This window comes from Telmatherina bonti, assembly GCF_933228915.1.
Source record: "Telmatherina bonti genome assembly, chromosome: 22".
Taxonomy (NCBI): Eukaryota; Metazoa; Chordata; class Actinopteri; order Atheriniformes; family Telmatherinidae; genus Telmatherina; species Telmatherina bonti.
This window is the reverse complement of record NC_136631.1, coordinates 28907270-28932951: the sequence shown is the minus strand read 5'-3', so window position 1 is coordinate 28932951 and position 25682 is coordinate 28907270. Positions and strand designations below refer to the sequence as shown.

The 25682-nt window shown below is 47.1% G+C and overlaps 2 protein-coding genes across 2 annotated transcripts; one reads left to right on the top strand and one right to left on the bottom strand.

Moving 5' to 3' along the window:
- Window positions 1–1668: 1668 nt before the first annotated feature.
- arid4a (AT-rich interactive domain 4A) lies at window positions 1669–18836 on the top strand. The gene is made up of 25 exons (XM_079262374.1): window positions 1669–1730; window positions 2643–2693; window positions 4220–4330; window positions 5458–5523; window positions 5625–5715; window positions 6528–6607; window positions 6719–6816; window positions 6969–7101; window positions 7182–7261; window positions 7519–7589; window positions 7700–7887; window positions 7962–8037; window positions 8175–8269; window positions 8433–8530; window positions 8773–8995; window positions 9063–9277; window positions 10373–10534; window positions 10609–10684; window positions 13068–13272; window positions 13345–13407; window positions 13485–14945; window positions 15044–15148; window positions 15555–15710; window positions 17517–17663; window positions 17737–18836. Exons 2-25 carry the CDS (start codon window positions 2688–2690, stop codon window positions 17838–17840), a joined length of 4110 nt encoding a protein of 1369 aa, XP_079118500.1. The 5' UTR covers window positions 1669–1730; window positions 2643–2687; the 3' UTR covers window positions 17841–18836.
- A 221-nt stretch (window positions 18837–19057) lies between these two features.
- Window positions 19058–25213, bottom strand: psma3 (proteasome 20S subunit alpha 3). Its single transcript, XM_079262377.1, has 11 exons — window positions 25140–25213; window positions 24063–24145; window positions 23848–23971; window positions 22403–22504; window positions 22180–22253; window positions 21957–22029; window positions 21819–21884; window positions 19566–19612; window positions 19430–19497; window positions 19271–19335; window positions 19058–19190 (listed from the first exon to the last, which is right to left on the bottom strand). Exons 1-11 carry the CDS (start codon window positions 25158–25160, stop codon window positions 19146–19148), a joined length of 768 nt encoding a protein of 255 aa, XP_079118503.1. The 5' UTR covers window positions 25161–25213; the 3' UTR covers window positions 19058–19145.
- Window positions 25214–25682: the final 469 nt, after the last annotated feature.

Genomic DNA, 25682 nt, shown 5'->3' with positions numbered 1-25682 from the left:
AAATACTCATAAAAATTGATAAAGGAGAAAAAAAGATTAAAGTCCAGTGCAAAGTTGTTTATTCATGTAGAACAAATAATAAGCTTTTCTATTAAATCACTGTGTTGTGAGGAAAAAAAAAGATTTCATCAAGTAACATTTTATTTGCAGAGTGATCCTGGATCAGGACCAGCTGCCTCGGTTCAGCTCTGCAGATGCTGAACATACACAACTCTGAATGAAAGTTCAGTCTGTTCGCTCACAGATGAAATTCACAGGAAACAAAATGTTGTGCGCCACTAAAATAAAGCATAAATGCAGTGGTGGTAAGACCACATCAGAAGTAACGCAGCATGTCTGATGATGTGTAATGTGAAGGGGATGATGAAGAGGACTGTAGATCCAAGCTGGCATCGAACCGGAACATCGAGTGCTTCGCTGATGGTTTAGAAACCTCTCGTGGTTAAGCATCAACTTAGAAAGTAGCCTGTTGTAGATAAATACTGTTCTGGGACTGAAATGAAGTCAACCTGTAAAGGTTCCAGCAGATTTCAGCTTCATCCAGAAAGACACATGATGGGGACTGCAACATTTACATTTGAACTATATTTCAATATATTTTCCTCTAACAAACAATGTTAGTTTAGGTTTCATTATAAAATGATTGACTTTTTTCTATAAAGAACTAGAAAAACACTCAAGAGAATGCAAACCCATTCCAAGCACAATGTTAAGAATTCTTTAAAAAGTTCCTGGATCCAAACAGTGATCCAGATCGCCGCCTAAATGAAACCAGTTCTTCCCTTTCAAATTTCCAATAAGTCCTAAAAATATAATGAAAATCAGTCATTAACTTTGTGAGTTATGTACAAACAGACAGACTGACAGCTGGTAAAAACATAAGCACCTTGGCGAAAATGAAGAGGAGTCTAAGATGGAATAGAAACAACTGTGTTATTGTGTTTTATGCATAGGTTTTATGGCAGGTTGTTATTCAGGGTTCCAGATCATACTGACAGTATATTAAATTATACTAGAGTTTTCCTCATTGCTGTTTGCTCTCATTAAATGCTGTTATTGTGATTTTATAGTTAAATAAATGAATGTATTTAACAGATAAGAGCTGTTTTAATCTTTTCATTGTCAGCTGTGGAACCAGTTTAATGTGAACCAGTCTGGAGTGGTGATCCTCCTTCACCTCCTTCGCTCCGTGGCAGGACGTGTTATCTGTGAAATTTAAAACGAACCCACGGAATGTTTACATCTGACTTCTATAACTTCTCTGTGTGACAGAACACCAATGTGGATGGAGTTTTTAGTTGGGAGTTTTTAGCCTTAAGTTTGTTGCGCAGATCTTCGGCACATAGCGGGGCGGGGCTTGTCACGGTGTTGCTACAAACAAGGAAGCCCGCTCAGCCAATAGGGGCACGCCGCTGCTCGACCTAAACCGATCTGTCCAATCATGTTCTTCCATGGTGGTTCGCTTCGCCTCGTCTTTGACTGGACAACCACTCAATAATTACCGTCATTTCCCTCGTGGCGCCGCGTTTGTATCGACCAATAGCCTCTTCACATTAAGTGCGTCCTATCGAAATCGGGAAACAGTTTAACCAATCAGAAATCTCCGCTGTGACTACCGCTGTTACAGCAGCCAATCACCCGCTGGGAAACCCAGCTCGGCGCTCAACAGCTTGTTGTTCGTGGATCGCTTCGCAGCCCGAGCGAGAGAGGAAGCAGTCGCGGTCGTGAATGTGAGTATAAACCTAAATATTTATTCCTAACAACACTTTAGTTTGAGCGGTGAGAAGAGGTGCCGGGCTGCGGAGGGAGAGGCGGGCAGGCGGCAGCGGAGAGGCCGCCGGGGCGCTGTGGTGTGGGGCTGGCTGGGAGCTGAATGGCAGTGAAGAAATGTGAAGCTCTGCGCCTTTGTGGGAAAACCGCTTATTAAATAAATAACTTCACAAGAGCTCGCGCTCCGTCCAATGTCACCGATGGTCGGTTCCGTTGGAAGAAACTTAGTCGGTATTCGGAACCAGGCGAAGTCCGGTGAGGTCGCGGGTGCCGAACGCAGTGCCCCGGTTAGACAGTTAAATCTCCGTGTGATCTCCCAGCTAGCCGCCTGTTAGCCGACCAGGCGAGCAGCGTTTCCACCGCAGAGGAAGGACCGTTCCCAGCCCCCTCTGGTTGGACTTCATCTGGGTCGGAGTTCGGTTCTGTAGCGGCGACCCTCCTCCCTGTTGGAGCCTGCGGGTTTAATGGGGGCGGACACGGTAAAGTTAGCCCAGCTAACTGACATGGCGAGCTGTGATGGCGACGTGACTCAGGGAGCGGAGCGGGAAGTGGAGCGGCTCTCTGCCCGCGCTGCCAACGGAGCTCCAGACTGGGTCGGAGCTCCGAACCCCGCCGCCGGAGCTCCAAACCCAGCCGCCGGAGCTCCCTCGGCCTGCTGGAACCAGAGCAGGTGAACGCTGCTAAGTTTGTCGGAGCTGTTTGCATCGCCTCAGACCGATGCAGGGGGAGGAGGGGGAACGCTGCCGGAGCTAACACACTACGCGGCTAGGCGCTTAGCTGAACATGGCTGGAAATGTTACAAATGTCCCGTTTATCACCACAGAACCGCCAGTTTTATTAACCCCATTCCTCGCTTTGGTTTTGTCTTTCAGTGATCCAAAGTCTTTCGAGCTGGACTCCGTAAAATAGCCGGAGAGATGAAGGTGAGTGAATAGTCACAGCTCCATGTCCACATTGCGATGAGATCCTGCTGGAACCAGCTGCTGATGGCTCACACTGGGCCCTGAACGTCTCATTCTGCCACCCTTCAACTCCACAAAGTCCTCTGAGTCCGGCTTGTTGCACACACCACCATGGTGGGCTTTATTTTCTGGGTGATCATAAGAGCAGGCTGGGAGGCACAATCCCAACACTCACATGAAGCATCTGAAGGTCAGTCAGGGATGGAGACCAGACAACACGTTCTTCATCTGAACTAAAACCAGTAACGGAAAATGAAAATCTGCTATTTGACTGCTGATAAAAGCTGGTAATCAATATAACCAATATTATCCTGATCCTCAAAACAGCAGCAATTCTTTCCTAAAATTAAAAAAAAAAAAAAAAAGAAGAAGAAAAAATAGTGAGTCATATTACGTCACAGATTTCATGAACAAACACCCTCTTTGAGGCTGATACTGTCGTAATAAAAATCCGTTAATCTGCTACTTGTTTCATGCCATTTTTGTTATCTAAAGCGAAGATGGTTGATCCTTTTCAGCTTTGTTTACGCTGCAGATTCAGACTTAACCTGGAAATGTCAACAGAGGACGAGTTAAACTGAGCGCATCGAAAGTCAATGATTCGTAGAAAACTGAAACTATACTTACAAACCCCTAAAAGTGGAAACAAAATCCATTTTTAAATTATTTTAAAATCAGGTCAGAATCAGGTCCAGAAACGTTTCTGTCACTGAGAAATTCAGCGGGAACAGATGTGTCAGGAGGCTCCAGCTACACGCTCTGGTCTGTGATGCAGGACTGTGCACGAGCTGTCAGGCAGAGAAAATTCAGGAATGACAAGAGCTCGTTTGTCATCAGGCCTTTATGTTTACAGCAGCAGCTGGCTTGTTGTTCTGGGAAAAGTTTAGAGCAGAAAAATATCTTCATGTGGGATAAAGTGGCTCACATTGTCAGATAACAAGATGAGAGGAACAGTTCAGACTTAACAAGTCTGAGACTAGACTAAAGCATTTCCACTCACCCAGAGGAACATCAGCCTGAGCTGGTCCCTGATGCCGCTGCGCCCCTTCCAAATGCTCGCCGTGGCTCCATGTGCTTTCCAGCTCCAGTCTTCTCTTGAAGCTGAATGTGGGTTTGCAGCCGGATTCGACCCCCAGCCTGTTTTCAGCTACGGCTGGCCGATGCGAAACAGTCGGACCTGAAAACAGGCTAAATCATCCCAACAGAACTTTTCCTGTCAACACAGAACAGGTGAACTCGGAGCTGCTGTGTGGAATACGGTTTAGTCATGGACCATAACGCAGAACCTGGTCCGCTTCATGAGCCAGTCCAAAACCGGCTGCTTCCACCTGGCATCTCCTGTTTCATTGTTGCTGGGAAGGTGAAGGTGCACTGAGAGGAGGAAAGCTGGTGGTGTGACTGGGGAACCAGTCCGGTTCTGTCCAGGTAAACCGCCGGTCTCCGGACCCCTCGTGGGCATTAAACCTGCACGTTTGTGTTTGTTTCAGGCAGCAGACGAGCCTGCCTACCTGACCGTCGGGACGGATGTCAGTGCCAAGTACAGAGGAGCTTTCTGCGAAGCCAAAATCAAGACCGTGAAGCGCATGGTCAAGGTGAAGGTAAGATGTTTGGGGAGCGACGCGGTCTGCTGGGTCGTTGAGCGGGACGCGGTTCTGATGGCGTTTTAGCAGCCGGCGTGGCTGTGATGTGGGCGGGGAGGAGTCTGACGGCAGGTTCAGCAGCTTCCCCTGCATAGTGTGAAACTTGGAGCTGACAGGCAGAAGTCTGAGTTCAGACTCCACGTTGCTGTTTGTCCTCTGTGACGGGTTCTCAGAACCAGAACCAGGTCCTAATTTGTGCCTCTTCTATCGCTTTCTAACGTCATGCAAACAGGTATTTGAACTCACCACCAGCGATCCCGACACAAGACTTTTTTTTGTTTCTTTTTAACGTTTCGGTAATTTAAAAATTAAATGATTTGTTTTATTTTTTATATTTCTGGTTTTCTGACTGGAACTGGAGCTGCTGGGACATTTCTGCTGCCTGGAAAGGGACAAGACGTCATGTAAAATAATCCAAGTTGGCCGGCATTAAGGCGGTTGTGGTGTCGGCTACTTGACGTGGCCACGAGTCCGACGGGTGCGTCCGGACCCACCGGGACAGATCCCACCGCTGGGATCTGTCCCGTCTGGACCGCCAGCAGAATCCAATGCATCTCTTGCATTTTCTTGCCTGTTGTGTAAAGTGAAACATTTCCTATAGGTGCAGCATGAACGTAGTCTGAGTCAATGGTTACAATCCCCGAGTCGGGCCGGGTCCCCCCCGAGTCGGGCAGGGTCTCCTGATGAATCCTAAATGCGCAGGATTGTTGCAGAGTTACAGTTTCTAACATGAAAACAGCCAACAAGCCAAAGACTCTGGTTCTGCTCGGTTCTGGCTGGATGGTGATGACTATGAATGGCGCCCGGTCTGATCAGTGGAAACCTGCAGAGTGGTTAACAGATGTGTTATGATTCGTCCAGATGTGCCAAACTGGTGGCGCTCGGTGCTGTTAGCAGGGCAGGTCAGGAATGATGCTGCTGTAGTCGGGTCCAGCCCCCCCCCCCCCCCCCCCCCCCCCCCATCAGACCGGGTGAGGTGAACCAGTACCGGCGGTTCAGGGTCTTCATGGCTGCAGAAGCTCGGTACGGTTCATGCTCTGATCCAGACGACTGGCGGTAACCAGCTCTCCTTCTGGTCTCTCCAGGTGACTCTGAAAGGCGAGAGTACGTCTCAGGTGGTGCAGGATGATCAGGTCAAAGGTCCACTGCGGGTAAGAACTGTTTGTGACCTGTGTTCTGGGTTTGGCCCGTGTTCTGGGTTTGGCCCGTCTCAGCCTAACGTAGGATCTGATGCTGATCCTCTGGTCTTCAGGTGGGCTCCCTGGTGGAGGTGAAGACCAACGAGGGTTTGTGCAGCGAGGCCATCATCGCTAAGCTGACGGACGCCAGCCTCTACACCGTGGGTAAGTCTCTGCCGGCCGACGGCGTCACATGGTGAAGCTGCTGATGGCGAGCACTGGTTTAACTGGTGACAGGTCAGTAACATGACTGGTTTAACTGGCGACGGGTCGGTAAGATGACTGGTTTAACTGGCGACGGGTCGGTAAGATGACTGGTTTAACTGGCGACGGGTCGGTAACATGACTGGTTTAACTGGCGACGGGTCGGTAACGGGACTGGTTTAACTGGTGACAATACGTTAAAATGAAAAAGGTCTATGGACACGATGGTTGTCATTAATCCAGTCCAGAATGCTGAGTTTTAAGCTCAGAAAGTTACGGAAACGAGGATCTTTTCACATTTCCGGGCTTTTCCTTCCTCTGACATCCTTTCTTGTACAGATTTGTTTATCAGCAGTCCCTCCCATAATGAAGACATCCTAAACATTTCTGACTGATTGTCTTCATAAAATATTGGCTTCTGCAATCTGACACTGGTTTGGAGTGATGATGCTGAGAAATGGTTTCGCTCATGGAGCTGATGACATCATATGATGTCACACCTTCTCTTGGCTGTCTGACCAATCTGCTGTCATCTTTAGTGATGAGTCCTAACAGCGCTGGCATCATCTGTGGAAGCGAGATGTTAGCAGCAGGGGTGGAGGATGCCATGTGTTTGACTGAGAGGAGAGAACAGACGGAAATATACTTAAGGAATGAAGATGAACTCTGACCTTTCTACTGGAACGTCGAACAGCGTGGTGTTGATACGGCACCTGGAATGAAGGGGTGCTCTCTGTGTGGATATGGAGGCTGAGTGTGTGTCTGTGTTTCAGTGTTTGATGACGGAGATGAGAAAACGCTCCGTCGATCGTCGCTGTGTCTGAAAGGAGAGAGACATTTTGCAGAGAGCGAGGTGAGTTGTTGGCCAGCTGGACCGTGACCTTCTCAAGTCCGTCTTTTTAAACCAGTGGACGTCTGGAAGTGTGGAGTTGTCCTGAAAGCTTTTCGTCCTGCTGTCCCGCAGACGTTGGACCAGCTGCCGTTGACCAACCCGGAGCATTTCGGAACTCCGGTTATCGGGAAGAAGTCTAATCGAGGCGGGCGGCGCTCGTCCCAGGCTGTGTGAGTTCTCTTCCAGGTTGCAGCTGCTGCGGAGCTTCCAGAAGCTCGTCCAGAGCAGCGGTGTCACAATGAAACTTTACAGGAGAAAGTTTCATCTGGATCACTTTTACTCCTGCTGATTCAGCTTGCTGAACTTTCTGTCTGTACTCCAGGGCCGATGAGGAAAATGACACTTCCTCCAGCGAGGATGAGGAGGAGGACAGGAGGAGGCTGAGTGACGAGCTGCTGGGTCAGGTCTGCAGCATAGAGAACATGGAGGATTCCAGCAGCTGGTTCCTGGCGCTGGTAAACAAACAAACAAACATGGAGCAGAGAAGCCAGCTGTAAAGGAGACGCTCTGACCAGGAGGTGTCGTGTCGTTCCAGGTGGTGTCTCCCAGCTGCAATGACGAGCTGCTGGTGAAGAAGGATCAGTGTCTGGTCCGGTCCTTCTGCGATGGGAAGTTGTGAGTTTAGTTCTGCTTTATTCCTTTTTATGTATTTCCTGCTCCCTCTTCTCCTGCTGCTCCTCCTCCTTGCTGTTTCCCTCTTCTCCTGCTGCTCCTCCTCCCCTCTCCTCCTTTCTGTTTCCCTCTTCTCCTGCTGCTCCTCCTCCTGTCTCCTCCTTTCTGTTTCCCTCTTCTCCTGCTGCCTCTCCTCCCCTCCTGACGACTCCCCATCAGGAGTCGTTCATCATCCAGGCGCCTCCTCTTTGTCCCTGCAGCTCCATTGTGGTAAGGAGACACGTCCACCCCGTCAACTCCCTCAGCATCGCCAAGTTCCTCAACAGGAAAGGTGAGACAGTCTCTTCCCTCCTCCTCCTCCCCAATGCCTGCTCCATGTCGTCCTCTTCCTCTAATCTCCTCCTCTCCCTCATGTTTCTTGTTCCTCCTCACCTCCTGCAGGTCATGAAGGAGCCCAGATGTTTATGAGGGGCAGAGAAGTTCCAGATGTGTGGAAGATGGACCTGAGTCAGATCCTAGACTCGTCCTCCAGCGAAGATGATGAGGATGACAAGGAAAGTGAGGAAGAGGAAGAAGAAGACGATGAGGAGGACGAAAAGAAGAAGAAGAAGAAAGATATAAAGGAGGAGGTGCAGATTAGACTGTTGTGGTTGGACACTGAAAGGGTTTTTGTTTTTGTTGTAACCTCCCTGTCTGTCTGCAGCCGGAGGAGGAGGAGGCAGACCCCGAGGAGAGGGATCGCTTCCTTCAGCAGCTCTACAAGTTCATGGAGGACCGAGGTGAGCGAGCTCAGACCTTCATCCTGGATGGGAGCAGATGATTCCCATCATGTGGGAACCCTGCCGGAGCAGCGTTTCATGATGATGCTCCAGAATGGTGAAAGGTTCAGGAACTAAACGTGATCTGTGTGTCTCAGGAACTCCCATCAACAAGCCCCCGGTGCTGGGGTACAAAGACCTGAACCTCTTCAAGCTGTTCCGGCTGGTCTATCAGCTGGGAGGCTGTCACAAGGTGAGGCAGGTCTGCAGACCGGTCACGCAGCTGGCTCCTGCCTCATGATGAAGGTTTCGCATGCTGGACTGGAGTCCTGATGATTTTCCTGGTGGTCTGATGGAGCTTCAGCATCCAGTCATGCTGTCCCAGAGTGAAGTGACTCAGTGCTTCTGTCTTCCAGATCGAGTCTGGCACAGTCTGGAAACAGGTCTACATGGATCTGGGAATCCCAGTTCTCAACTCTGCTGCATCCTACAATGTGAAGACGGCCTACAGAAAGTAAGAGGACTGGGTTCACATCTGATGGAGATGTCTGTGAAGAGACGGAGGACAGCAGGAGGACAGTCTCTGTCCTTTCCACATCTTTAGTCAGATTATATTTTTAGGTCTTTATTTAATTGAACATGTTTTTGCTTTCATGATGATCATCAGTATCTTAATGTTCAGATGATGCAGGAGTCACAAGTCTTACAGAACCAGGTTGTTTCCAAGGCAACCTTTGACCTCTGATCTGTCATCAGGTATCTGTACGGTTTCGAGGAGTACTGCCGCTCCGCCTCCATCACCTTCAGGACCATCCATCACAACGAGCCCAGTCCCCTCACTCTGCTGACCAATCACAAGAAGGAGCCGAAAGAGCCGTCCACGCTGCAGGTGAAGGTGGAGCCTATTGAAGAGAAGAGGGAGGAGCCAGAAACGGAGAGCGAGAGTGAGAAAGAGATGGAGAGGCTGTCGTCTCCCAGGGTGAGGAGTCATATCCTGTCCACCAACACGTCTCTGGAGGAGAGTCTGATCGCATGTCTGATTTCAGGGGAGGAGGAGGTGTGGGGGAGGTCGGGTGAAGCTGTCCTCCAGGCTGGAGTGTCTGGGGAGAGGAGGAGAGAACAGTGAGGAGCAGCAGAGGGAGGTGAGGAGGCGCAGCAACAGAAGAATGGACGACTCTGAAAAAGGCTCCGATGAGGAGGAGGAGGAGGAGGAGGAAGAGGACGAGGAGGAAGGGGAGGAAGACTTGCGGAGAGGAGACAGGTGAGGCCTTGTCCACACGTAGCAGGAATCTCACAAAACGAAGACGTTTCTCTCCGACTCCGCCCGTCGTCCACACTGAGACGCAGATTCATGCATCAGAAACGATGCAGATGTGTGAATTCTCCGTCTGCATATGGACACACGTCACCGGGCTTTTAAACGCCACTGCCTGCGACAGGAAAGGCCGCGACGCCACATCTACATCGTTTATGTAACGGAGGGAGCCGTTCATGCACCCAAACCTTTATAAACTGTAAACATGAAGAAGTTCTGTGGACCCGGTACCACCGCCATATTTTATTAACAGTTAAACTCTACTCAACAACAGACTTCCTCTCTGGCCTTTTCAAAATAAAACTTCATGAACACATGAAGTCTTTTACATTTCCAGGAGCATGGACGTCGTTGACAGTGTGATAGCATTCTCTGTTCAGATGGCGCTCCACATAAACTGCCAACGGCAGAGACGACTTTAGGACCGTTATTTCCCTCCACCGGACCAGATCACGTGTTTCCTGTTTTGTGGAAGAGATGTCGTTCTCTTCTCATCTAAAAATGACTTTTTCCCCAATCTGAAAGTTTCCTAATGATCAGTCTGAAAGTAAGAGTTCTCCTCGTGTCCCCTCGCTGGATCAGACCTGTAAACCCTCATCCATCCTGTTCAGCGGGTGTTAAGAGGAGAATCCTGCTGCTGGGGCGGATGTCCAGCTCCGTCCTGGATGTCCAGCTCCGTCCTGGATGTCCAGCTCCGCGTTGCTGCTACTTCACCCTCACACTGACCACAGTTATTTACATGTTTTACTTAGAAAGAGGAGATTTTCTGGTCCTTTTATCAGTTTTTAATAATTTATTTTCATTATAATTTTGTAGCTGTAAAATGTAAAGAGTGAAATAATTTCATGCTCATTTAAAGACATGATGAAGAGCAGAAATGTTTGTTCCAGTTTTCCACATCAAGAGAAAATAAACAATGAAAGGCATCAGATCAATAATTCACTTTATTAATGTTTATAGTCTGGGCTGTAGGAAAACAAACGTCTTCTGTCCGGTTCACACTTTCACGACCCGCTTCCATGTTGGGTGTGATAAACTCAGGAGTGAAGATGAGGAGGATGGAGACTCTGTCACGGGGACGAAGGTCAGGGTGAAGTACGGCCGAGGAAAGACACAGAAGATCTACGAGGCTCACATCAAGAAGACAGACGTGGACAACGGGGAGCAGTTCTACCTGGTTCACTACTACGGCTGGAACGTCAGGTGGGTTCGTGGCGTCTTCACAGAGCTGCCGCTACGTCGAGGACGGCGTTCTGACCGGGACTATTCGTCCGCAGGTACGATGAGTGGGTGAAGGCTGACCGCATCATCTGGCCATCTGAGAAGGGGACGAAGAAACGACAGAGAAAGAAGGTAAAGGTGACACATCACGACAAATGGCATCATAAGTCATTTGTAGCCATATGGTCTAAAGAATGTGTCCAAAGTCCACCTGAAAACGATATGAGGGTGGATGTAAGTAGGTGGTCGATCCTAAACTGTGATGAATGAAATCAGGCCGTTTGAGGATTTCTGAAGATTCCACGTTTCATTGATCAGAAATGTTTCATCATCAATTTCTTAAGTAATTCTGTTGAACTGGCCGGATGTCGCCTGTCACCTCGGCTTTGTGGCGAGAGGAACAGCAGCCGATTGGAGACGCTGATCCGCACGGCTGCGCGTTCCCGCGGCCGTTGGATGAGTTTCTGGCGGACAGCCGCTTTACGGCACAACACCGGCGTGTCCGCTCCTCCTTCCGCCAACGCGTTGGGTTGTGGGTGTTGCCATCCGTGGGCTGGCGAGGGTCTTGCAAACATCCACGTGATCAATGGGAATTTATTGTTTTTATTGTGGGATGACAAATTCTTACTGCCGGGTGGGGTTGGGGGGGATATGAAAGCCCAAAATGCAGTGTCTCAGCAAATCAGAATATTACATGAGATGAATGAGAAAAAGATATTTTAAACAGAAATGTCAGGCTTCTGAGCAGTATGTTCATTTCCATGCACTCAGTACCTGGTTGGGCTCCTTTTGCATGAACTACTGCATGAATGCGGCGCGGCAATGGAAGCCATCAGCGTGTGGCGCTGATCAGGTCTAATGTAAGCCCAGGTTGCTTTGATAGCAGCCTTCAGGTCATCTACATAGTTGGGTCTGGTGTCTCTCATCTTCTTCCTGACAATACCCCACAGATTCTCTACGGGGTTCAGATCAGGTGAGTTTGTTGGCCAATCCAGCACAGGAACACCGTGCTCACTGAAGCAGGTTTTGGTACCTTTGGCAGTGTAGGCAGGTGCCAAGTCCTGCTGGGAAATGAAATCTGCATCTCCATAAAGCTTGTCAGCAGAAGGAAGCGTGAAGAGCTCTAAAATGTCCTGCTAGATGCTGTGTTGACTGTGACCTTCAGAAAACCCAGTGGAGCAACACCAGCAGATGACATAGCCCCCAAACCATCCCTGACTGTGGAAACTTCACTCTGGACTTCCAGCAACATGGATTCTTTGCCTCTCCACTCTTCCTCCAGACTCTGGGACCTTGGTTTCCACATGAAATGCAGAATCTGCTTCCATCTGAGAACCAGTCCTTTTCCTCCTTAGCCCAGGTGAGATGCTTCTGTCGGTGTCTCTGGTTCAGGAGTGGCTCGACACGAGGAATGGGACATCTGTAGTCCATGTCTAGGATCCGTCTGGGTGTCTGAGTCTAGCTTCTTCTTGAATGGATGTTGCTTTGCTCTCAAGGCGGTTCTGCCTTTTGCTGGTGCTCCTTTTCCTTCCACCCAACTTTCCATTAACATGTTTGGATCCAGCCCTCTGACCTTTTACGGCTTTCCCTCCTTGTGGAGGGTCAGTGATCGTCTTCTGGACATCTGTCAGGTCAGCAGTCTTCCCCATGGTTGTGTCGCCGTCTGAGAGACCATGTAAAGCACAGGTGTCAAACGCCAGTCCTCGAGGGCCGGTATCCTGCAGGTTTTTGTTGTCTCCATGCTCCAACACACCTCACAAGTTCATAATTTGGTTGACAAGAAGCTGCTGGGTCCATTTGATTTGAATCAGCTGTGTTGAAAGAGGGAAACAACAAAAATCTGCCGGATACCGGCCCTGGAGGACTGGAGTTTGACTCCTCTGATGTTAAGCATACATGTCAAACTCGGACCCGCAAGATGATTTTTAAATATATATCACCTCTGGCACGCCGATCCATCATACAGCGCACATACCACTAACACTACAAATCCCACAATGCTCACTTGGCGAGCTGGACTCCGGACCGGAAACCTTTCCGGACTTTGCGCCTCTTTTTAATTTTGGCCCTCTGTGAATTTGAGTTCGACACCCCTGATTTAAAGGTTTAGGATACCTTTGCAGGTATTTTCAGTTAATTAGTTGATCAGGGGGTAAGATTGAAGTTTTTCACAATATTCTAATTTTCTGAGACATTTTGGGTTTTCTAAAAGCCACAATTATCAACATTTCAAGGAATAAATGTTTGAAATGTTTCACTCTATGTGTAACGAATCTATATAATATCTGGGTTTCACATTCTGTGATGAGTTTAAAAAAAAAGTTGAACTTTTTCATAATCTAATTTTCTGAGACGTACCTGTACAAATGATATTTTATCGCACATTCCTCAACATTTCTGTGGAAATGTCCAGGAACGTGGACACATCCAGTCTGGCCTCCACGATGGGGCCGGACGCCCCCCTCACAGAGAGACATGGAAGTAATTTCATCATGTCTGATTCTCTCCCCTCCAGAACAAGGACAGGGATGAAGCCGACAAGGACGAGGAGAAACCTTTGCCGCTGGTGGCGGTCAGACCAATAGCTGTGAAACGTGGTCGTCCTCAGATCAGGAACATGTCCGCTGGACGCGGCATCTCCAAAACTCCCGGCAGCGATGGACAGTCCAATGGCAGGAGCAGCCGGATGGACTCCATGTCCAACCTGGCCAACGGCGACGGTAAGATCTGCTGGTTTAATTCCCGAGTCCTCGGACCAGTCTGGCCCATGTGACCCCTGATCCTCTCTGCAGAAACTCCTCGCCGAAGGACAAGGAGGACGTCGGGGATGTACGACTCGGACCGTGCATCCAACGGTGAGACCGTCTCCTGCTTTTTGTTTAATCAGTGATCAGTAACAGGAGAATGTGTCTGACGGTATCCTTTCCTGCAGAGGATTCTGGGAACTCCTCAGATGACAGCGACTCGGAAGACAAGCCAGACAAGAAGCCGTTGCCGTGGCGAGGAAGAACTGAAGCTCCACCCTGCCAACCAGAGCCAAAGGAGGAGGAAGAGGCTGAGGAAGAGGAGGTAACCAGGGAGTTTCCTGATGTCCCTGCACCATCTAACAAAGACGATGCGGTTGCCACGGCAGCAGCAGTCCAACTTCCAACTGCTGCCATTGCCCTGTGTCCCAGCATGCATCAGCAGACAGCTGACAGAGTCCTGAACCAACCAGAGGACAAGGAAGCCAAGCTGGGGGAGGAGCTTGCAGCAGCATCCGAGTCATCGACAAAGACAGAATCTGTCCAAGACGAGAAGACGTCTCCTGGACAGGAGGGGCTCCAGGATCCGCCCCCCAGCAGAACACCGCCTCCACCTCCTGAGACGCAGCAGTCCTCGTCCCCCACCGTCCCAGAGGCCAGCGACTACTCCACTCCTACGTCCTCCCCCAGGGTCAAAGGTCGAAGGAGCAACCCCAGGGAGCGGGACTCTGAGACTCCTCCCATGGTCCCCAGCCCCCCCACTAGCCCCGTAACTAGCCCCCCCCATGCAGAGGTTCCGTCTCCTCGCAACGTCCTCCGGAGACAGGAGGAGCCCATGGTGGTCCTCCACTGCCTCCCCACGCAGCACCTCCCCTTTAAGCCAGCGACGGCCACCTCCGACACAGACTCTGCCACCGAGGAGGAGGAAGGAGAAGAGGAGGAGGAGGAGGAGGAGGAGAGGAGCAGCGCAGTGTTAAAACGGAAAGCTGCGGAGCAGAGGACAGCGGAGAAGAAGCTTTGCTCCGATTGGAGGCAGGAGGAGGCTTCCTCCACCGCTCCCAAAATGGTTGCTGGAGCCTCCCCCAAAACACTTGTCTCCCCCTTGCGCTCAGAGAGGAGGAGTGAGGCAGCAGCGAAGGCGGAGGAATGCGCTCATCATAAGGAGGAGAAAGGAGGCCAAGAGGAGCTTCAGACAGGTGGAGCTAAAAAGGAGTCAGAAGTGCAGACTGGGGCACCTCCCTTGGCTCCAGAGACCCCGACCCCCACCGAGGAGCTGCAGACGGAGATCGACCCAGAGTCTCTGGTCTGCCATGAGGTGGACCTGGACGACACTGATGAGAAGGAGAAACCGTCACCAGAACACCTCCTCCTGATGGTGAGGGACCAGAAACCAGCTCCTCCTCCTCAGACTCATGTCATCCACACCTCCCTCCCTTCACATCACCTCCCCCAACCTCAGGTTAGACCCTTCTTAATCGCTGCCACCCCCACCACCTGCTCCGAGGAACCCCATCCGGACAACGCTGCTGCTGTGGAGGAGCAAGGAGCAACCAGGGGGGCGCAAGAAGGAGACTCCAGTCCTGGGTTTGAAGGCAGCACGTCCTCGTCCTCCACCTCCCTGCTGTCCGTCCAGGAAAACAAGGACCGAGGTAGGAGCGTCATTGGAAGAGACTGGATCAGTCTGACCCAGGATCTGTGACCCGACCTCTGTTCAGTAACTTCTAATTTGTGACCTTTGACCTCTCAGGCCAGAAGAGGCTGAACGACGGTGTCTCCAGTCCTTCTGCCAAGAAACACAAACGGAACCAGAAACGGTCAAATACCCCCGCCAAGGTCGACAAGAATGGAGCAGGTGAGAAGCAGTCGTGAACTAAACTGGTTTAAAACTAAACTGATCCACAACTAAACCGGTTTAAAACTAAACTGATCCACAGCTAAACCGGTTTAAAACTAAACTGATCCACAGCTAAACCGGTTTAAAACTAAACTGATCCACAGCTAAACCGGTCTGAAGTGAACCTGATCCACATGTAAACCGGTCTGAAGTGTACTATGGAAACTTCCATCGTGAAATCCGTTTTTCCGGTCAGGGTATCAGAACTCTGACTGGTTCATACATCTTGACAACAATCCCTACAGAATGTATCAGATCCTAAAATCCAACTGGTCCCAGTTCTGGTATTCAGTTCCAGGCTGTTAGACGTGGACGGCTTGATAACTTCCATCTTCTGATCTGGTGTTTTCCTCTGTCTCCACAGGTCATAGCAGCGACAGCGAGGACCAGTCTCGTCTCTCGTCGCTATCCAAATCCCAGAAATCTCGTTGTCCTGGTCTTTCTTCTCCAGCTGCCCACAGCAAAGACAAGCGGAGCTTCCCGTCCCCGCAACGCTCCTGCAAGTGGACCCTGCAGCTCGGTAAACACACTGAACCACCTCATCTGGTGTGTTGTCATGGTAATGTCTGGTCGCATCACATTCATCAGGATTTCTGTCTCAGGTTTGGACCAGAATTCAGGTTTTCTGGTCGTTTGATCCAAAAAAAAAACTAATTATTTCGTGTGAACTCTTGGGATGGAAAGCGAACTGAGCCAGAAATCTCAAATCAGATCTAAATTCTGGACCGGAACCACTCAGTCTTTTACATCAGCAGAAACATTTAGTCTCCCGGGAAGATGATGTGGAAGTGATGCGTTTCCATCTTCCGCTAGAAAACAGTTTTCTACATCACGCCAAGCCTGAAGTCCAAAACAACGCCAAGGTTTCTGTTTTCAGCATTGCTGACTGAAGCCGTGCACAGACCTTTGATTCCAAACACAGTCATTTCAGATTTATTTTTATTTACCTGAAGAAACCAATAGAGCCTGAAACCTCAGTCCTGGTCCTCGAGGGCGGGCGTCTTGTAGGGAAAGTCGAATAGAAAAATAAAGATCGGGATTTGTTTGCTTCACAATTTTATTTTTTTATTTTTTTAAATCTTTTAACTTGTCTTCTTTGGCATTACAGCAGCAGAATGATGGTTTGGCTACTGTTTTTTCTGATCAAAATCAAGAAAAATGGGCAAAAAAAAAGTTTTGTACTTTTTTTTTTTTTTTTTTTAACAAAAATCAGCATTATCAAAGAATTATGAAAATCGCAATTTAAAATCGAATTGGCACCAAAAAATCTTAATCGAATCAAATTGGGATAAAAGTATATTGACACAGCGCTAGCATCTTGCAGGTTTTCCTAGTGTCCCTGCTGCAACACACCTATTCTATTCTACAGTCATTTAGCAGACGCTTTTATCCAAAGCGACTTGCATTTGAGTGAGAACAACACAAGCACAAAATCAAACACCTGACTCGGACAAGCTCCGGTAAAAACACACTGAATCAGGTGTGTTGCAGCAGGGACACTTGGAAAACCCGCAGGACACCGGCCCTCGAGGACCCTGATCTCGAACATCCAAGTATTGATTTAACTGAGACTGAAGCTTTGTCTGGGACTCTGGTGATATAATAACATGCAGCTGAGTGTCGTCAGCATAATGATGGTATTTGCTTTGTTTCCGTGATCTCAGCCACGACCACCAAGATCACACGTTGATGTGCGTGACCCCCATGTGACAACATGGTGATTAATTTATATCAAATTGGTCGTCGTGCAGCCCAAACTGCCAGGAAAGTCATTATCAGGGAGGATGAAGTCGTTTACGGTGGATTCGGTACACTGCTGTAAGAAGGAAACGTCATGCCCGAAATCAACTTTTCTTGTAGAGACCAAAGAGATGAGGAGTAGCATTAAAATTGATCAAGTCATTAGCATGTTTTATGTAGTATCAGATTCTCTCTGGTGGCATTCATGGCCAACAATGTCCCGCTGACTTCCATTAAAACTGCGGGTTTTAATCTCAGTCATCCCAGTTGAAAACCAGAAGAAAAGCTGCCAAATTAGACATTTTAATTCTCATTGTAAGCAGATGCAAGAAAGTCGTGTTATGGCGCCGCGGGACCGCCAGGGGGCGCGAAGCTGTGATTTTTCTGTGATTAGATGTGGATTTATTCTTTGAGCATGAAGAACAGAGATCTTAAAAATAACAGAATAATTGCTGCTTCCTGAAGTTTAGTCATTTATGAAGAAAGGTGTTTGGTGACTGTCTGGACAAAGAACAGGTTCAACACGAGCTGCGTTCAGCAGTCATGATGATGATGGTGATGATGATGGTTTGCTGTTCTTCCTCAGACGAGTTGGACGGCATGTCGAGCACAGAGCGGATCTCCTTCCTGCAGGAGAAGCTGCAGGAGATCAGGAAGTACTACATGAGCCTGAAGTCGGAGGTGGCGTCCATCGACAGACGCAGGAAGAGACTAAAGAAGAAGGAGAGGGAAGGTGGGAGCAGCAGAGCATGCTGGGAAATCAAACGTCTGTCTGTCTAGTTTCTGATGATGTCATCCTTCCTCAGTGTCCAACACCACGGCGTCCACCTCATCAGGGTCTTCAGACACGGGCATGAGTCCTTCCTCGGCCTCGCCCGCTCAGAACACTGTGGCTGTGGAGTGCAGGTGATGACACGCCCACCACTGCCCCCCCCCCCTGCCTCCGCACACACCTGACCACTCTGTCAGCTGGGACTGAAGCAGTGGCTGCTGGGAACCCGCCACAAGGAGCCCCCGCCCCCTCCCTGTGTCTGAGGAGACGGCCGACCGTCTGTGTGCCCGGAGCAGCGATCCGAGAACCCGAGTCGGCTCAACTTCCCGTTTGTTTCAGACTTCCTGTTTATTTCACACTCTACTTCCTGTTTGTTTCAGACTCTACTTCCTGTTTATTTCAGGCTCCTGGTTTTTTTTCTTCATGAACTTTGTGTAAAATAATGAAACTATTTATTGGCTGTGAACGGAACTTTCCATGTTTTTGTCCCACTCAGATTTATTCACAAACGGATCAAAATCCACATTTTTAGCATAAAATCTGGTTTTCTCTGGAAGCTCCGGCTGGCGGATGTTTATGGATTCATTTGGTCTCCGATGTTTTTCAGCCCGATTTGTCTGAGACCGTTTTAAATGTTTATAAATTGATTTAAACCCCAAATTAAACTGAATGTGGTTTTGATCCAGCAGTCAGCCGGACCTCGTCTTGACTGGAACTCTGCTGATTAATTTGCACTTTTTTTGCATTTGTCTGGTTGTCCTGGTTCCCAGTCTGCCCAGTCGTCCCACCCGAGGGACGCTCCTCTCCTTCTGTTGTCCTCTGCGGCTCGGTTCAGACAGATGGCTGCCTTCAGCTTGTTTTGTACATAAAAGCAGAAAAGAATAAAACCGCGGTATCTGAGAATTACATTTTACATGCCTGCAAAGAAACTTTCTAATATTTTCTAAGAGAAAACTGTTTGTACTGTAGTATTATAAACTCCTCGTTTTTCTCGTGTTTTTCTGGCGGTGGTCTGAGAGCGACAGCTGTAAATATGAGAGCACACACTTCCTCCGAACAGAAGCCACGCTGAAAGTGTGTGTGTGTGTGCGTGCGTGCACAACAAGCAGCGTTCTCTGTTTCTAATAAAGTTTTTAACCGTTTCTGCGTCTTTTTTTATTCCTGAAGTTGTTGACAGTTCTGACCCGGTTCTGGTCGGCCGGAGCCGTAGATGTTCCGACCCGATAGTTCTAAGAACTCTGCATCTCCCGCTGTTCAGTCAGAGGCTTCTTCGGGTCGCCCTGCTGATGAAAGCGGCTGCGGTACAGACATGGCGGCTGATCGATCAGTATCGGATCATTGATTGGTGGAACAGATGAAGTTTGAACTTTTCTCAGATTTTATTTTCAAAGCAGGAAACCAGACATGAGTATAAAAGAAGCGTTTCAGAGATGAGACGGAAGTTTACATGTTGTCTTCATCTGAGTCATCCTCCTCCTCCAGAGAGTCCTGAAACAGAGCAGGATCATGTGACCACACGCCGCCATTTTCAGTCCGGACAGTCATCTGGACAGGTGTGTCCAACTCACCTTCGCATACTTCTCTGCCTCCTCTCTGACGTCTTTGGGAACCAACTCGTGCCGTCCATTTGTGACTGGAGGAGAGGCAACAAGAATCACCAGAATAACAGTTCAGCTGTGAGGGTGCGTGATGAGTTCAGGTACAGGAGGAGAGGAGATGGTTCTTACCTTCTCCAACCCAGCTCAGCTCCAGCTCGAAGGCTTTGTCCTTCACCTCGTCATGAACGATGTAGATTCTGATGAAGAGCAGACTCAGTTTTCTGGACTTTTACATTTTTACTCAGTTTTTATCTGAAACACTCACATTTTAGCAACTTCTTTGACCAACTCTCTGCAGCTCATCTCCTTCATCTGAGAAAAAACACAAGTAATCTGATTACTATCAGCTGGATCCTCACTCTTTCAACCAACAGTCATCTGTTCACAACACGGAGTTCGTTTCTCAGTCTGACGTCACATGACTGCAGCGTGTTCGCGCCACACGGAGCCGAGATCTCACCATCTGAATCATCATTCATCCTAAATGAAATCATTCCTGACTTAAGACTGAAAACGCTGAAGTGAAGCTCATTGGGCGGTTCCCACAAGGTGGCGCTGAGACGGGGCGGTGACCGCAGGGGTGGGTGATTGGCGTGTGATAAACTTTGACCTGCCTGTAGCTCAGAGATGAATCAGCTAACGGGAGCTAATGAGCTAACAAGGGTTGTGCTACACTTTGCTTCCTTGCAGCAGGATAGTTGTCAATCAAAAGGACACGCCCCTAATTATGCCAAACTTTGAGATAATTTCCTTTTAAAGAAAAAATTCACTCCCCCCCACAGTTGTCATGAAGGTAAACCTGACCTATTAAAGGTGGAGTATGTAAGATTTTCGATATTTAAAAAAAAAAAAAAAATTAAAATAACTACAATCATAAGAAAGTTTTTTGAACATGTAGGTTCCAGTCTGTTCATATTTGATACGTTATTAAATTACAAGTTTAATTAATGACAAATGACAAAAAGCACTTTTTTTTTTTACTGGTAGGCAAACATTTAAGAAGGGTCTTTGTCATTAATTAAACTTGTAATTTAATAACGCATCAAATATGAACAGACTGGAACCTACATGTTTTTAAAAAAAAAAAAAAAAAAAATCTAATTATGATTGTAGTTATTTTTTAATTTTTTTTAAAAAAATATTGAAAATCTTACATATTCCACCTTTAAACCTAATGAATTTTTGTAAAAGTGTTTATTCCTGCTGTAAACGTGTTTATTCCTGCTGCAAACATGTTTATTTCTACTGTAAACGTGTTTATTCCTGCTGTAAACTTGTGTATTTCTGCTGTGAAGTTGGTCTTTCTAACATGGGAGTCTGTGGGGATTCGCTCTGAAAAGAGAAAAAACTAGAGGAAATAAACAGATTCGATGGGATGATTCTCCAAATCGTAAATGCTGTGTTCAGCGCTACGATGAGGAATATCCAAACAACAAATATTTCCATATTATTAAATAAAACAAAGACTTGATTATTAGTAGTAAAAGAAACTGAAGGATGAACGGAGAATCAATCTGAGTTGAAACTAATATTGATAACTGATCACTGAGCAGCGGATGAATTTAAGTTTGCAGACAACACTTCATACATGACTTAGTTATGATATAAATGTAACTTCAAACGGACGCCGTGCAAGGACACGATGTCCATCTGCCATCAGACAAAAAAGTCCATCATGTAGAGCGCTGGGAAAAGAATCCGCCTCCTTCCTAATTTCATAATATTTAGCTCATTTTTCACTTCAACGTTTCAGATAATCACATATTTTATAACCTGAGTAAATGCCAAATGCAGGTTTTATTTCTGCAAGCCTTCATGACCCCATGTGAAAAAGTATTTCTTGCTTCCTTTGCAGCGAGGGCCACAAAGTTTTCTCCGACCAATCGGAACATTTCATTAATAAAGCTAAAATTAATAACTAGTCTGGACCTTGATGTCAATCCTTCACATTTCCATCCAACATGCTGGGACACTCCCAGAAAGCCGAGAAGTGATCAAGCCTCCAACAGCGCCCACAGCCAGACTTTTCATGCTGTAGCCGTGTTACGAAGTTTTGTAAAAAGTTCTTTGTGTAAACTGACGTGAGCTGATGTTTCCTACGTGTGTCTAACCAGTCAGCGTTAGACTGGCTTCCTTTTCACATCTGATCTCCTGTAAAATGATTAATGTCTCTTTTTACTGGAAGAAGGAGTCGGCTGGGAGCGCCGTCGTCCGGTAGTTTTGCCTTTCTGGGCGTCACAGCGGTCTCATCGATTCCTTCCCTTTTTGTCGAAGAGGTTTAAGGTTTTTATTGTATTGGTGTTTCTCTTGGAGATTTCTAAAAACAGCTGCTGGAAAGCCTGGCAGACGCCCCGCAGTCCGACGTGATTCCCTCCGTTCCCCGTCTCTCTGCTGCCCTGCACAGCGGCTGGAAACTCCGAGTCATATGTCACATTTGCAGGTCTTTATTCTAGATATTCATAGGTGTGTGTGTGTGTGTGTGTGTGTGTGTTTAGCAGGGGACTTTGAACCGACTCACCTGCAGTTTTTCTATCTCTGTCTTGGCGGCTTGTTTTGCTTTTCCGATGGCACATCCCCAGTAACCCTGAGCACACACACAGTTGGTTTACTCCTCGCTTCAACCTTAGGTCACAGGTCTGAGATCAGACAGACTCACGTATGAGATGCCAGACGGGTCGACCATGTAGAGCTGGGGACCGTCATCTTTGTCGTACGAGCCCAGGATGAAGCTGAGTCAGATGAACAACACAGATGGACACGTTTGGTACTTCCTCACGTCCGGTGAGATTCTTGAACACACCACGCATCTCAACAACTCAAAGCAAAACGGAGACAATGAAGGCAGCACGACGCCCCGGTAATGAAGGTGCGAGACCCACCTGCAGCCAAACGGCCTCACGGCGCTGTACAGGGTGTAGGCGTGGACGTACATGGCAACTCTCTCCGACAGGTGCTGTAACAGCAAATATCTTAGCATCAATCCATTCCTGACCCACAACATATTCTGAGATGTTCTGTTAAACTGTGTCAGATGAGCAGACTGTCCTCCTGCAGGTCCTGAAGTAGACAAGCCACAGCGGTGAGGGGGGGGGGGTCCGTTACCTTCAGAGGAATGTCATGTCCATAGTTTGATCTGAAGTTGGAGGCTTCTTCCCTGGCAACTTCAGCGAGGGATCGAGCATCCGCTAGTAGACCTGCTACTGCCTGGAGGGGGGGAGAGAGGGAGTAACTAAACATTGTTTTTTCAGTCCCAACAGGTCTCCTGTAACCAGACTGCACGTCTAATGAGACGTCTGAATAAATAAAGGTTAAATGAAAATTAAACATTGAACTCATCACTTGTTGATCTTTGGCTGCTCCTGATTGGACGTTACTGTCAGTTTAAGCTCTCTGATTGGTGGAAAGTCTGACAGGAAGTGTCTTCATCATCATGTCCAGGTGAAAATAGAGGTCTCTTAGCAACACGGTAGTGATGGTGATGAAGATGTGATAAATAATGGTGGATTTACCATCTAGAGTCTCTGAATAAACACTACATGTTGTGTCTGGATTGTAAACCTCCTGGACGGATAGAAACACTGGAAAACCTCCGTAGACCAGCTGGAGGGTCACATGACCATCACCGTTACACGCTGCAGGTCCGGAGACACTGATGATGACAGACCTGATGGCGTTCCGTTTTAAGGGTTAACCCATCAATGGAGTCGTTAAACTGAAATCTAAGCTTCTCCTGAACGATTTGGAATTTTTCTGACTGATAGTTGTTAGAACAAAAAGACTGATAACCGATTAATAAGTCTATTAATTTAAAAATATGTAATGAATGAAATAAGTTCTTCCTGCGATGAACTGGCGAGCTGTCCACGGTGACCCCACCTCTTGCCCTCTTGACTGCTGGGATAGGCTGCAGCTTCCCCGCGACGCTTTATCGGACTGTGCGGTTCAGATAATGAATAAAATAACTTCTTTTTGGTCCCTTTACGCTTACAACAACGATGTGACGTACCGGCAGAACATTTTACCATTTTTATTTCTAAAGCATTTTAAAAACAACAAACAGCTGACCGAAGTGAACAACAACGACAAGAATATTTTACTCATCCCCAAGGGGAAAGTCAGGTGCTGGAAAGTAAGAGCAACATTTTACTGTTTGACAATATTTTGTATTTTAGTATGTGTAAACTTCACAGCAGGAAGAAATTTAAGCACAAAAACGTGCAACGCAACGTAAAGCCTCAAGTTACAGTCGTACTGATGCCTTTACCTTTACATGTAGGCCAGAGGTGTCTGCTGTATGGAAGCAATGTAATGCAAAAGCATTATTTATGCAGCCCACTGATGCCTTTTAACCTTAAATGACATTTTCTTTACTCCATCATTTTCTTTGCCATGACTGATGTGAACCAAAATAAAAATCAGAGACGCCTTTCTCAGATGTCACAACATGTCATCTTTGGTAGATTTGCAGTTTTAGATATTTAATGGTCACAAAAAATCTGACTCTAAATGTGCCGTTTGTTGTGAAGGGGGCATTACGTGTGCATTACCATGCCAACATGTCTGTCGATGTTGAAGATGCGTTTGTTGGAGCCCTCCTCATACAGTTTGGACAGAACAAGCTTCTCCACCCCAAACACAACACCATCCCTGCAGCGGATCCCGATGGCTGTGCTGAACACACAAACAAACACAATGACAGGACACACTTCTGATAAACAGCTTGGTCACATTGATCTTTAATCTGAAACAAACAAAGGCTGACCTGCTGTTCTCTACAGCCTTCATGGCGTACTCCACCTGGAACACCCGCCCATCAGGGGAGAAGGTGGAGGCGGAAAGGTCGTACTAAAGAAGACACGCATCATGCTTTAAATCAGCAGCTTCACACTGATCAGTCAGATTTAACATCTTTATCAGGTTTAACCTGTAAACTAATGTTTGCTTTTATTTGGTGTTCACAAAGGTACATAATAATAATAATAACTAGAAACAGCTATTATTGAAATAATAGCAAATGTGAATGCCCATTTATTGAACTATGCTGAATGATTGAAATGAAATTGCATAAGTATAAGAAAGCACATGTGGAGGTGTTTTCTGGACATCAGGGCAGCAGAACTTCATCTAAAGGCTGAAGATGAGTTCATGTGGAGGTGTTTTCTGATATCAGGACAGCAGAACTTCATCTAAAGGCTAAAGATGAGTTCATGTGGAGGTGTTTTCTGGACATCAGGACTTCATCTAAAGGCTAAAAGGTTGGAAGTTCTCTGTACTTTATGTGCAAAGCGTCCAAACAGACAGCATACTCAGTTTGCTAGCAGTATAAAAAGTCTATTTACTGTGTAATATTAGTTCATCACACCCAGCTACTTAGATTAACACATTAAATAATGAGACTTTTGTCAGAAGCCGGAGCTAGCTGTTAGCAACATGTGTACAACAAAACATCTCCAGTGTAGCCGAAAGGAATCAATTAAAAAAGGCAGATTATGAAATTGAAGAGCAATGTTGTCCTTTATATCTGCAATAATTATTTTAGTTTCAATATCGCCAAAACAAACTGTAAAAAATAAGTGTGCATTAAACCCGGAATGGTTCTACTTTCCCTTTAGCTTCTGCTAGCCGGCTGCTAACAGGCTTGTCTGTGACTCAGCAGGCTAAAAGCTAACAGGCTAATAGCTAGCAGGCTAACACAGTGGAAACTAGCTGCCATCGACTCTGGAAATCCTTTCCATAAAGAATAAAACATTTTCCTAAAGCCCAGCCTGAAGCACACCAGATAAAAATACATCTCATGAACGGACAAGCAGCAGGTAAGACAAAGCAACATGAAACTCACTCCGGTCCCAATAGAACTCATTTTCACAGATCCTGAACAGATTCACCATCTACTTCTGGAGTCTATCATGCACTTCCGGTTACTGACGTCACCATGAACAAAGTGAGGAAATTACCGGGAAATTATTCAAATATTTAGTTCAAATCGTAAATAATAATATAATTTTCTACTACATAACAGTCATTTAACTGAGGATGATGTTGGGATTCTTTTCTTAGACTTCTACAAGGTGTTTGATATAGTTGAAGATGCTTTTATTTTAAAATCCTGAGAATACTTTCGTTTTGGAAAATAAATCAATTTCATTTCTTTACTGTATTAAGATATTAATATTTCTTTTTCTTTGCCTTTTGGGACAACCAAACGTTTTAGTGTTAAACGGGGAATTAGTCAGGACGCTCGGTATCTCCTTAACTCTTCCATCATTGTGACTGGTTGTTGTCCATTTTTATCAAACACAATCTAAATATTGCACCTTTGAAATTGATGGGAACTCCGATGATTATAAGTTAACTAGCAGATGATACAACTTTAATTTTGAAG

What these genes read in the sequence shown, in the direction of transcription:
- arid4a (XM_079262374.1), top strand. An exon ending in CGCCAGCCTCTACACCGTGG is followed by an intron (nt 5,716 to 6,527) that starts GTAAGTCTCTGC and finishes TCTGTGTTTCAG; the next exon opens with TGTTTGATGACGGAGATGAG. An exon ending in CAACCTGGCCAACGGCGACG is followed by an intron (nt 13,273 to 13,344) that starts GTAAGATCTGCT and finishes TCCTCTCTGCAG; the next exon opens with AAACTCCTCGCCGAAGGACA.
- psma3 (XM_079262377.1), bottom strand. Translation starts at nt 25,160, where the DNA reads ATGAGTTCTATTGGGACCGGA. An exon ending in TGAGTTCTATTGGGACCGGA is followed by an intron (nt 24,146 to 25,139) that starts GTGAGTTTCATG and finishes TGTCTTCTTTAG; the next exon opens with TACGACCTTTCCGCCTCCAC. An exon ending in GTGAGGCCGTTTGGCTGCAG is followed by an intron (nt 22,030 to 22,179) that starts GTGGGTCTCGCA and finishes CATCTGACTCAG; the next exon opens with CTTCATCCTGGGCTCGTACG.